Source organism: Anopheles nili, chromosome 2, assembly GCF_943737925.1.
Source record: "Anopheles nili chromosome 2, idAnoNiliSN_F5_01, whole genome shotgun sequence".
In the NCBI taxonomy this organism is placed as follows: Eukaryota; Metazoa; Arthropoda; class Insecta; order Diptera; family Culicidae; genus Anopheles; species Anopheles nili.
In genome coordinates, this window is record NC_071291.1 from 66,608,343 (window position 1) to 66,620,963 (window position 12,621).

Sequence of the window (12,621 nt, forward strand, 5' to 3'; positions counted from 1 at the left end):
GAACCGATCGCCAGACGATAGCACCGTATGTGTGTGTGTGTGTGCCATTCAATGCCAATCCTCCGTATACTCTCTTGCCCGGTCGTCCGCCCGGAATGTCGTGAGCGTCTCCGTGGATAAGTAGTTAAGTTAGCAAAAGCGTGTAATCACGCGTTAGGGACAGTTGTAAAAAGCAGGTTATCGTTAGACGTACGTTAGACGTGGCGCACGCCCTCTCGCCCTCTCCTATGAATTATGCCAACGCGAAAGTGCCTCCAAATCGCCCCTCCAGTAGGCTTTAGTGTAGTAACGTAGGCCCTCAGTGCCAAAATGTGTCGCCTTTTTTTATATAAGCTTTACAACCAAACGGGGCTGCCGAGCGAGTTTGCATTCTTCTCCGGGAAGGGACACATCCACCTCTGCTGTACATACCATCCTCCCCTTGTCATTTCCCCGCGTAACCATTGGCATTTAACTCTAATAATAGTAGTAGTAGTAGTATCCTTAATGCTTCCTCCTAAAGACGGTCTTCCAGCTGTGCCTAGAACAATGGAACAATCAACAATAATCAATGGCGAACACCCAGACGAGAACGCGATCTGTTTTCTGATCGAGAAGATCGAGGCGCAGAAGCATCCTGACTCCCTGATGGGAGTTGTTTCCCAGTGAGAGATGTCGCCGTTTTGTTAACTGTTTGCTCAATAAGACTGACTTTCCGCTTCCGGGCGGTGGAACCTGCTCGTCACGCAGCGAGCCAAGCATCCTGTTCTGTCCTTGCGTGTCCCGCCGGTGGTCGTTCTTCCGAACGGCCCGCACTTTAGCGTAGGTCGGTCTAGTGCTGTAGTATTCGATGATCGCGATATTAGAGAATTATTAGCGGGTAGGAAAAGCAACAACGGCGTTTTTTTTGTAACTCCGCGAGCAAAAGCAAACAAACTGAGACCCAGCAGCCTTAAGGCAGCCATGTGTTTCGGATGAGATTGTTAGGTAGCAGCAGAGTGAACGCAAATGTGTATTTCGAACGTGTCTTTTTTATAGGATAGATAATACGTTGTTTTTAGAAGCGTTAATTGTCAGACTCTATGAGGGTGGTTTTGTTGGAAGCGCGCTCACTTGAATTAGATCCCGCGCAAAAACGGCGCTACTGTGCGGAATGGGAAACCGTTCAAATACAAGAGAACTCAAAGAAACAAACATAACGTGATAGAAGAGTGAAAATATCACAACTGCCGCGTTGCGATAAATCACTTTAGAACACGTGCTCAGAAGCACTTGCTCTGGGAGGACTTTGCTTCAGCGACGGCCACAGCGGCGACTGCAACCTCTCTTTCGTTGCCATCATCACTTAGTTCGTCCGCGATGTCAGATCGCTCCAGCAATATCCCGTTAGCGTTGTTCTCCGACAGCTCCTCATCGTCATCCGAGTCGGGTTGTGGCTGCTGGGACGCGATCAGTTCACCCTGCATGTCCTTGTTCTTCAAGTTACCCATCCAGAAGACGGCCGAGCACCGGTTCGCCACGAGGGCGGCTTTCACACGGTACACGAGCGTTTCGACGGATTCACGCACAAACGGCACTTGTGCAACGGCGCCAGCCGACGTGCCGATTCCTTTCGACACCTTCGCCTGGCAGCAAACGTTGTGCAGGTACCGGGTGGTGGTTTGCAACGTAAGCAGAAGGTTCGACGCTCGCTCGGCGGAACTGCGCAGGATCGACTCGAGCGCTGGCAAGCCGTTCCGGAGGAAAAGCTTTATGAAAATTTGTGCGAAGCGTAGGTAAATCCCAAAGCTTCCTGAATGCTGCGTTTGGCGGACGATTTCTGTCAGCTTGCCGGTTACCTCGCATGCTGTCTCCCAAAGCTCTAGCCGCCGGTTGGGTCCCCCACCGGCACCGGCTCGGACGCGAATCTCTTCCTGCAGCACGCGCAAAAACGCCCTGCAGAGTCCTTTGAAGAGCAGCGCGTAGTGAGCCCGCTTGAAGCACGCGAAAGTGCGAACGTTGCAGCTTGAAGAGGCTGCTTGCGTGGGTTTCGATTTGGCCGCTTTTTTCGGTGCATTTTCCTCGATGCTCATATCCTGTCGCATCTCCACGATGAGCTGCTTGAGCGCTTTCAAACCGACCGTATCGATTAGCCCGTCCAAGAGCGTCGTGAAATGGTGGTTTGATTTGTTGTCCACCGATTTCATGTCCGGAGCGGTGAGAACGCTTCGTGTGAACCGAGCAATGGCTTGGTTGGCCGTCCGACGATCTCCAACGGATTCCCCAATCGCACGAGCAAGCCGATAAAATTGCGCGGCAATCGACAGATCACCGAAGCACGATTCACGCACGATCAGCTGCTTCAGAAGGACCTTTCCCAGCTCAGTTACGTGCAGGTCATGTTCGTCCGTCGATGCGCCTTCGGTGAGTTTTGCTACCAATAGCTGCTGCACCCGGATGAGATCCGGCCGCCCACGTTGTTCGCGGAATCGCTTCCACGACAGGAGAGCGGTTGCGAGCCTAACGCTCCACAGGTAGCAGGATTTAAGTGGCAAAAGCTCTTGAATCGAGGCAGGTTGCATCCGATTGATGCCGTCCTGCAAGCGCCGCTGCAACTCGGCTATCCGCTCAACAAACTCCGGCCAGCGGTCCACCATATGCCGGTGGAAGCGTCCTTCCGGTTCGGGTTGTTCCAGTGCGATGGTTACGTTTTCCAACAGGAACCGGTACTCGGGAAGCGCGAGAGATTTATCGTATAGCTCCGGTGATTCGAGTACCCGCGAGGGCACCATGGGTACCGCGAATAACCGCACCAAGTCCGGGTCCATCCGACGAAGGGCAAAAGCACAACGCAAGAGTAGACTCTGCTCGTTAAACTGCCCAACCGTCGCTGGGATGGTTGCGGCAACCGTTTGTGTGCTAAGCGGAGCGTCCAAATTGACCGTCTTGTCGTGGGCTCCTGCCTTCGGACGACCTGGTCGGTTCGATTCGGTCAACCTAAGCTTCTTGGCGGTGATGTTTGGTGGGTCCATAAAATCAGCGACTGGCGCCGGAACATACTCGCTGTCCGAAACCATGCGCTCCAACATACGACTGAGCCGATGCTCAAGCTTAACAAGCTCATGAAGTCGCAGTAGAACCTGTGGAGGAAAAAAGCGAATTAATAACTGAACCCCAATAGAACTGGCTTCCTCGAATCTCACCTTTCGTCGGCTTGGTTCGTCTTCCTGTCCGACAAACGCACCGATGCACTCGCGGAACCAATTCCCAACACAGAAGTAAACGTCCAGCAGCAAAGTGCAAGCGGTTTCATCGTACACGTCGACGGAAAATCGGCGTTCTTCCTCCTCCGTGGAACCGTAAAACTCCGGCACGACGACACTACACCCAAGCAGTGCATTAATCGTCTCAAGCGAACCTCCGTACCGGATGGAGTGTAGCATGCGCATCAACCGGAAGATCGGGGCAATATAACCGATTTGCGAATGTCGACTCCCGGCGTGCATTAGCACCCCGCCACCGACATTCACCGCGATTGTTGCCGCATCCGAGCTGGTCGTCTGTTCATCGGCATCGTTTATGCACAGCTGGAGAGCGAGTGTGATACCAGCCGGACCGGTGGCATCTCGCGAAGGTAGCGGTGTGCCGTCTTCCACCAGAAACGTGCCCTGGAAATCCATCGTGACCGTATCGCACAACCAAATGATGAAGATTTTCTCCCACCCGGGAGCCGATTTTGGCCGAGGTTGGCACAACATGCTTGCCAGCTCGTCGTAACAGATCGCCAGCAAATCCGGCGACTGGTTAGTGGACAGGAACAGAGTGCTGATGAGGTTAGCCAACGTGCGGCTTGTAGCGCTCGGGATCTCGGAAATGGTGCCGATCGTACGTTCAGAGTCAAAACTCGAGCTAAGTTCCGGCGTTTCGTCAGTATTTGATCCTAGCGACATGTGATAGACCATCTGCACCAGCCCAATGATGCCCTTCAGTTTTGTGTCTCTGTTGTCGCACATCAGCTGCTTCTTGACGATGATCTCCAGGTTGTCCCGAATGGCAATCAACTCAGCGTCGTCGTTGGCGTGCGGAGGAATCGCGGCCGCATAAATCACCCCGATCAGTGGACGGTACTGACGCAGAGACAAATCGGGTGCGATATCAAGGATCCTGAGCAGCAGTTCCGCACTCCGTTCGATTTCTTTCGGGTGCGATTCGTGCAGTTTACCTGCAAGAGTGATCAGGTAGGATGGATTAAAATCACAAAACCAACTAATATCCTTGTGGTGTACTTACGCAAAGCTCCGATACATCGCCCGATGAGGAAATCATTCCGACTGGCCACGTTCGCTGACGCCATCTCGCAAATGAAGCCAACAATTTTGCTCAACACCACTCGATTGTCGGAAGCTGCAATTGCTTGATCAAGCGTGAATAGTGCACTCATAGCGGCCACTCCGAACTCGCACACGTGTTCGTGCTTTTCGCGTGTGCAGCTTTCGATCAGCTGCAGAAACCCGTCGAGATGTGTCTGAAGCACCCGCCGGAAGCATCCACTCACCAGCTGGTCTGTGTGTGCGTCCGTAAAGAATTGCTGCTCAATCTTCTTGATCGTCATTTTGCGTATGCGAGGTGCTTTCACTTCGTTAATCGTAGTGGCTACTGTCAGCAACAGTAGGTCTATCGGTAGATGATCTTCAGCCGTTGGTAGCTGGCGAATGGCTGTTATCCAAGCGTCGAAAAGCATCGCGGAAGCGGAGATCGCCTGGTAGATCGTACGCAGCATTTGCTCCACGCAATCTGCCGACGTGGGAATGTCCCAAGCGTTTGGATTCGCGGTTGTGTCGAACAAATGGCGAACTTCTCGCACGATACTGGCGATGTTTTCTGGCGGTTCAGTGCGGTTGAATTTGAGCAGCATTTTCACGAGCGACGGGTAGTATCGGAGCGGACAACCGTCGGCCACGTATTGGACCACTTTCCGGCGAATTGCTTCGAGAGTCTGCACACTCAGGCACATACCAGTGCACACCTCGATCGTGGTGGGCGTGAGGAGATCTTTCGGGAGTGGTCTTAGCTTCATCAATCGAGCGAGCGCGTCGTCGTGCTTTGATACATCAATCACGTCCTCCAGACTGAAGATGATCTCATCGAATACGACCGAGTTGCGGTTTGCTTTGCCCAACAATTCGAACACCTTCTCGAATACCAGCTCGCCGTTTTGAACATGATCGATGAATTTCAGCTGTGACAGTACGAAACCTACAATAGAATCCTCGGCCCCGCCGCCTTCTTCCATGATGGATGCCGCACTAAGCTCCCGCATCAAATAAGAAAACAGCAATTCTATCAACTTTAGCTGCAGGAAATCTACAAGCAGAAACATCTTCATCAGGCTCTCTTGAACGGGTTTGCGTACCGGTTCGGGGAGATCGATTTCCGCCGACGGGATAACCTGGCAGCACTCTAGCAGCTTCATGAAGCTGGTGCGATCCTTCATTGTCGCCTCGATGCCTGAAACAAACCGGTCCACGTTCGACGGATAGTCCGCGTTCGTGCGAAGGACATTCTTCAGCCTGTGCATGAACACGATTGGTTCGCTTTTGAGCACCACTACGCCACCTGGTTGGTCTAAGCTCAGCCCGGCCATGAAGAGCACACTTTCGTAGTAGTTTGTCGGTGGTCGCCGACCCGATTTGACCACCTGCGATTGCTGCAAGTTGCTGCGTTGAGATAGATACCGCCGCTGGCTGGGAGCCTGTGATGACGGTACAGAGAACTGGCTACCGTATATATCATCGTCCTCGTTTTCATTTCTCCCGCGTCCGTTTCCAATAAGCCCTTGGCGTCGTCTTTTTGCTTGAGAGTATACTTCGTTCATGGTGTTCTGGACACAAGATTGTTCATGAAACTAGCAAACGGTTTGCACATCAGGATATTCAAAACTTGTTGTGGGTTTGAAATGTTTGACAACATGAAAATTGCGCTAAATCTAGCAGATGTGTTTATGAGCAGTGGAGTCCAATTCTGCACCGAAGGTAGAAGGAGTTCTTTTTGCTGTGTAAAATCACGAAGAAATATCGCATAAAAAGTAGGGAAATTGTTTAAAAATGAATCATATACGAGTTCTTGCTATACTGGAGTACTTTGGATGGTTTTATCCAGCCTACAGGACCAGTTCTTTGTGTTACTGCAAATGGTAAACATCAACACGAGCCTCAAGTGCATGTTCGAGCAGTTCGTTTATGGAGTGGCAATACTGCAGTTTTGGTTCGTGTTGTCATTATGTACCAGCCAAAGTGGGATTCGCCGACTAGATGGCTTTGACAACACAATTCTTGAAATAAGACAGAAATTGTATACCCTTCAAGAGGTGAAATGTAAGTGCATTTATAAGATATATGCATAGATTGTGTGGCAACTAGTTTATTCCCTCCAATAGTACAATCGGTGTAGATACGCGCATTCTTTAACCAAATAATATCACCCAGTTGTTGACACCAATGCTATCGGATGTGAGTTCAGTGCTATCCTGCCTATTGTCAAATTTAAATTGAATATGGCGACTGTACAAGCGTGATGAACCGACCTTGTTAGTCTGCTTTCATTGGTATCAACGTAGCGCGTCGTCGTGGTAAAAGAAAGAGGCGTGAGTGAATAGAAAACCCACAAGAACGTGTTTGAAACAAACGCAGAAATCTAAACTAAGGAGTAAAATCCGTAGCATCGATCGATGTACCGCTTCCGTGTGGGAAAAGTCGGGAAAACTGCTTACTTTAAGCGTGCTGGCTGCTGGTTTCGGTGTTCGTTCGCTCGCTCGCGCACGGTGTCAGTGAAGCAATTTTTTCTGATCGTGTATAAGTGTGAGGTGCTCGCTTGCATCGGTTTGGTTGTGGCGCTGGCCAAACAGTTCTTCCATCATCGTCAGTTTTCTTCTGTCTCACCGCCGTCGTTGTCGTCGTCGTCATTGTGTCAATCGTTTTGGCTTCACTGGAACCAAAATTCTGCATTCCGTTTCTGAGTTTTATGCATTGTTCGGAGTAAAAATTGTTCCCTATTTAGAAGCCGCCGTGTGGTGTGTGGTGCAGACCGAGTAAATAAATACCCACTTCATATCGGCGTTGCAGCGGCCGGCATGCCAAGAGAGCGTGCATTGTGAACGGTGACGGGAATCCTGTAGGTGAGGGAGAGTGCTAGAAGGAAAAAAGAAATAACATATAGGGGATGCAGGGTTAACATGCACACCTAGCTCGCGATGGCAACCGGCGGATGGTCATTTCGGGTAAGGCTAACGTCAAAGTGAAATAAACAAACAGCGATTTTTTACGCCTGGTGCATTACGCATCGCCATGATGTCTCGTTGCACGGAGCGTTTCATATTCAAGTGTGAATGGATAATCTATTTTTCATACCTCCACGCTCCATCTGTGGAATGTAACACACTTCTGGAAAAACAATCTCCGTTTGCATTAGGCTGCTTGCCTGATTTAAGAACGTTTCGAAACCAATCTGCCGCTTTTAAATGTCCTGTGCGTTTTGCCCCTGGATCCCCTACAGCTGAATGTTCTAATAGATATTGCAGTTAAATAAGTTACGTTCCGAATGATTTACTCTCTTCGAACGGGTATTTAGAGAACATGAAATACACCTAAAGACGTGTGGCCCCCCCTTTAATGGAGCGTTGACGGTGATCGCATGATTAATTCGATAAACGTTGGCGCCCGTTCGGATGCTGTACGTTTGGAAGAACGCACGCCAAATAAGCTCTATTCCGAATCCCCAAGCACACACCACGGAGCATGGCATGGCCGTCGGTTGTCTACCTCATCGCGATGCCCGGCGTGGTGTTGGTGGCCCGCATGCTCTCTCACATGGTGCGCTTTTTCCTCGCGCGATTTGCATCCACCAACACACCAGCGACACGGCAGGAACACGAAGCGGAACATAAAGAGGGCTCTCGGCACGCAGAGACACCACCACCCTTCTTCACACGTTCTCCGTCCCTCACCAGCTGCATTCCACCTCGCCTGCAGCGTGCGTTCGTTAAAGCGTCCGCCCTCGAACGACAGCGGGTGGTTTTTTTTTTCGGGAAAAGAATGCATTTCCCCTCACGCGCCTGTTCGCGGCCCCTGGCATATAGGTGGGTTCTGTGGTTCCACACCGAAAATGGAACGGAGAGGAGCTGGTTTTTATTCATTTTTGTTGGGGGTCTTTCTGTTTTCGGGGGTGGAGGTTGTTTCTTAATTTTTCAGTCTGCCCTTGCCCGGGTGGTTTTCCACTTCGTTCGTTCGTGCGGCAGACGGCTAGGGTGGAGGACAACCGGCAAACAATCTTTTGGAACCGCCCTACTCTGGGACGTGTGTTATTTTCCTCGTCCTGAAACGATAGCCCTCTTGGTGGCATTTTGAAAAGGGAACTGCAATTGCAATCCGCCTGAAGCTCGCGCACTCCAGTTCCGTTCGTTGTGTGCACCGGGTTTCGCGGTTGCAAACCGAATCCAAAAAACGTTCCGAGCGATTTTCCTTTGAACCACTTCACTGTCTAGGCGTGAGCTAGGTTTTTCACGAGAAAAAATGACTGATTGGTGATATTTTTAGCATCTTCGCAATCAAATCCCTGGCTGGGTGCCTCCTGCGCCATTTAGGGCGCATATTTATACTGGCGCTTTGTGAAAATTGTGAGCAAATATGTTTGTTTTTACAATACCCGACTAGGTCCCTCGCCAGGAGGGAACCGATCCGACCGTTTTTCGGAGCCACATGTTGCCGGTTGGCTATAAATAACTAATCGGATTCGCGTTTCTGTCTTCCATTCCTTAACGGAGAACTCGGTGTCCGTTTGGGTAGCAGAATATATATATATTTTAATTAAGTCAACGATGTTGCAATGCGTCAGTTCTAGGGTGCACTTTTCCGGTGCTCATAGTGACGATCGGAAGCATTTCCAGGGCGTCATTAGTGATCGATACTGGAGCCTTGGGTCGAGAGATGCAAAATGTAAGGGTAAATGATGAACTCATCGCAAGAGAAGCTTAGTAAAACCGGCTTCTGGTTACCGGCACTTGGTAATTAGTTTCGCACGTTTCGTGTTAATGTTAGCTGGAAGCTCTCTGTGCGATGAATAACACCCCAGCCCTATAGACTATTGGTTGACTGCTTTTTAAAGGCCAAGTAACTTGTTTAACATTTGTATTTTTTTTATACCATGAAACTAACTGCAAGAAGGCCCCACTAGTACTTATGATTTTGTTTAACGAGTCCTTGCAGTTAGAGAGATTCCTTCACCATCAAAAATCATCGAGGCGAGACATAGGTCTTAATTACCGTTGAATTACATCTGCAGTGAATTATTTGAACTCCTAATTTTGCAATATATTTTCTATGGGTTCAGGGATACGATTTCTGTTTGATAGAAACCAGCTTAGTTACTTTTGAGTCACTGCAATATCTCGCTCAGGAAAAGCATTTATCGCGACGCCTTTATTGGCTTTATTGGGTAGAATTCTTTGGTTGTATAAATGCTTCGTGGAGCTCTAAAGTTCGCGGTACCTATATGTGATAGGTTAACTTGACGACTTGAAGGTTAGCATTGAACAGTAACTTATTGTCATCACCCCGGCTTCCCATTCGTTTATTGGCCAAAGTTTCCAATAATTAGTTAAGCTAGCAGTTATTGACAAGTGCGTGCGTTTTTTTTGCTTTCTTCCTACCACTAGTTAGCCAAACGAATTTCCCACGACTTTCCCAACGGCGTTTTTCTCGGTGTCATTCCATTCGACCGGTAATGATCCGATGAATAATGGTCGACCCTCTATGTGCAGTTTCCAATAAGGCGTTGCGTGGAAAATGAGCAGAGAGAAGGGAGTGATTTCCTTCGGCTTTTTTTTGGCTTTCCCTTAACTTCTTCCTTTTTCCCGAACCTGCTCAAAAGTAGGTCCGAAAACTTTCCCAATAACCTATTATTACCTCATTGTACGCTGCCAGAGTGCCGTTTGCCTGCGCTAATGCACATACACACACACACGCTATACGCTACCCGCGCGTTTCCTTCCCCTTTTTGTTCCTTCGCAGTGTTTTCCCGGTCTTCATGTCGACAAAACCGGCAACGAAATAGAATCTCACAGCCTACTTGGACGCGCGAGTGTTACGCGTGCGTTTGTGTTGTGAAGAAAACGCACACACATACACACACACAGTCCTCCGACTAAACGCAGCGTGTCGTCTGTATTTTTGCCTGCTTGGTGGTTATTTTTAAAATCTGATTAGATTCTTGACTAACCCTGACTGCTGCCTGCGCTCGCTCCACGCCTAAAAACCCCTCCTCACCGGATTGGCTTCTCAGCCAGGCCACCGCCGTCACGCATGGTTTTGGGATGTGCGTATGAAAGTAAAAAAAAGAATAAGTCCTGGCCACCATTCAATTTCGACGGAACCAGAACTCGCTTCCAATTCGTGCGCGGAGAATTTCCCGGTCGTGTTCATTTTTTGCTCCTCTGCCCAAAGAGTCGATTCTCTGCGCCGTTTTCTGCATATGCTCGGTTACAAACTACCCGAGCATCCCGTGACTACAGGTGGGGACTGAGGTGGGGGTGAACGAAAACACGAAAGGAAAGAATTGCAAATCGTCCATTTTCTCGTCCAAGCAAAGGTCGTACGAGAGACCACCGGCAGCCGGATGAGATGATATCATCTTCTGCGTTGGGAAATGGTGGAAAATTATCGGTGAAAATGATATACCCACCCACCCACCCCCATCTCCGCGTCATACGGAACGTGCTTTTAGGCATGCCAGCAAACTTGGCAAAGTGTGTATGTGTGTTTGTTTGCAGCAATCAACGCAAGTTCCTTTGCAACATTTTGTGAAGTAGAAAATGGCTTCATTTTTGAGTTGCTGCCTCACAATTCACATTGTTGGTGGGGTGGGGGGGGGGGGGGGGGGAGTTTAAAGTTTGGTTGAACCTGTGAAATATGGTTGCTAAATTTTCTTCGAGTACCAATTGAGTTTCTGGTTTTTTGCTGTTAAAAAAGGTCACAAGAGCAGGTTCAAACGATCTGTTCTCGATCACTACTAGGAATTGATGAAAACTTTTCATATTTTGACTTCAATGAAAAGCAGCAGGAATTTGGGCGTCTGTCAAATCAGACAAAGTTGTTAAATTCGCAAAAAAGACCGTCATTTTTATAAAATTAATGTTGTATAAAATTGCCGATAGATATTACTGCTATTAGTGGTTTTACTGCTATTATTTATTAAGATTTATTTCTAGCTCATGAGCTTTTTTGAAATTTTTTATGCTTCCCTAATCATCCTTAATGTTTAAAGGATATAAAAAGGGCATCACATTCCTCCCATTGAAAGAAGAAAAATTCATCTACGCGTTCCGATCGGATGCTGTGTAAATGTAAATCGCTTTTTTGGCAAGGAACTGAGTTTCGTTGCGAATTTTGTTGTGCGTCCTAAAAATAGCCTTTGGGGGCCGATTGTTATGAGTGCAGGTCGCGCTGCTTTGGGTTGCAAATACCGTACGGAGTCGTGCAACCAGTGGTTGGGAAGGCGCTTTGGGAGGAGACCTAGCAAAGACGGTTTCAGTTAGGTGATCGAAAGAGGCAACCAGAGATTTATTTTCACGATGCATTCTGCAGGTTCTCCTTGGCTTATGTTGCCCCTTGCGGTTTGTTTTATACATGCATAATTATCATTCAGGTGTCGCTTGATTGACTAGTAACTATTGAACGTTTTTTGTAAAAAACGAATTTAATCAACCTTCAATTTTGAGTAAAAATTCACTACAGTTGTACCACGACTAGGTAAATTGGATTGAAGTTAAAAGAAAACGTCAGACACCGAATGTGTCCCAATTTTTTACACCATCTGTCTAACCGGCTTTGTAATAGATTAGTTCGATTTTCTTTGAAACACCCGAAGTGCTATAATATTTAATTTAGCTTGTGGATAAACTACTGCTCCTCTCATCCTTCCCGCTCGTTCAATTTATTGCCGGAACGGAGTGGCAAAAGGATACGATTCTATTGCTTCCTAGTATGCGGCACCTCGAAGGATTTTCACGCACCTTCTCTAGCCCCCGGGTTAGCCGGTGTTATTATTTTCGGTTTCCTTTTCTGAACTCTTCTCCACCACCACGCCCCTTATACATCCTCGATTTCTACGAGTGATAGTACACGGTTGGATTAAAAAAAAGGAAATTGTGTCCGCAAAATCCCGGCTTCTTGGAACCGCACACAGAACACTCATTCATCATTCGATTTTGGAGCGGGCACGCATCAAAGCAAGCCGTTTCTTGCGGCACGGACAAAAAGGATATGTTTGCGCCCGTTGGTTGACCTTCGCGGCGTCTCAAGCCAGATTTATCGCCAGATTATCGTAAATATTGAACGCACTGGTGTTGGAGCAGCCGTGGGAGAAAAGAAACCCAATCGAAACGCGCCTTTATGGTACCGAAATCCGCCACCAGGAGAGAAAGTTGGTGAGATGAAAGTGTGCGACAACAAAAAACACGTGTATGCACGTGATTTTGGACGATTTTATACTAGATTTTTGTGATTAGAACATCCACAACAGCTGGGCACACTTTTAAGACTACCATATGAATAATTTAAATTGTTCATCTATTATTAAGTGTCTTTCATTCACGTTCTTAACCGGTGTCTA

At 48.3% G+C, this 12,621-nt stretch overlaps 1 protein-coding gene across 1 annotated transcript; it reads right to left on the minus strand.

The window, feature by feature from the left end:
* Positions 1 to 1,241: 1,241 nt before the first annotated feature.
* LOC128728645 (Fanconi anemia group D2 protein) lies at positions 1,242 to 5,833 on the minus strand. Its single transcript, XM_053822280.1, has 3 exons — positions 4,249 to 5,833; positions 3,162 to 4,180; positions 1,242 to 3,098 (listed from the first exon to the last, which is right to left on the minus strand). The coding sequence occupies exons 1-3, from the start codon at positions 5,831 to 5,833 to the stop codon at positions 1,242 to 1,244; spliced, it is 4,461 nt and encodes a 1,486-aa protein (XP_053678255.1).
* Positions 5,834 to 12,621: the final 6,788 nt, after the last annotated feature.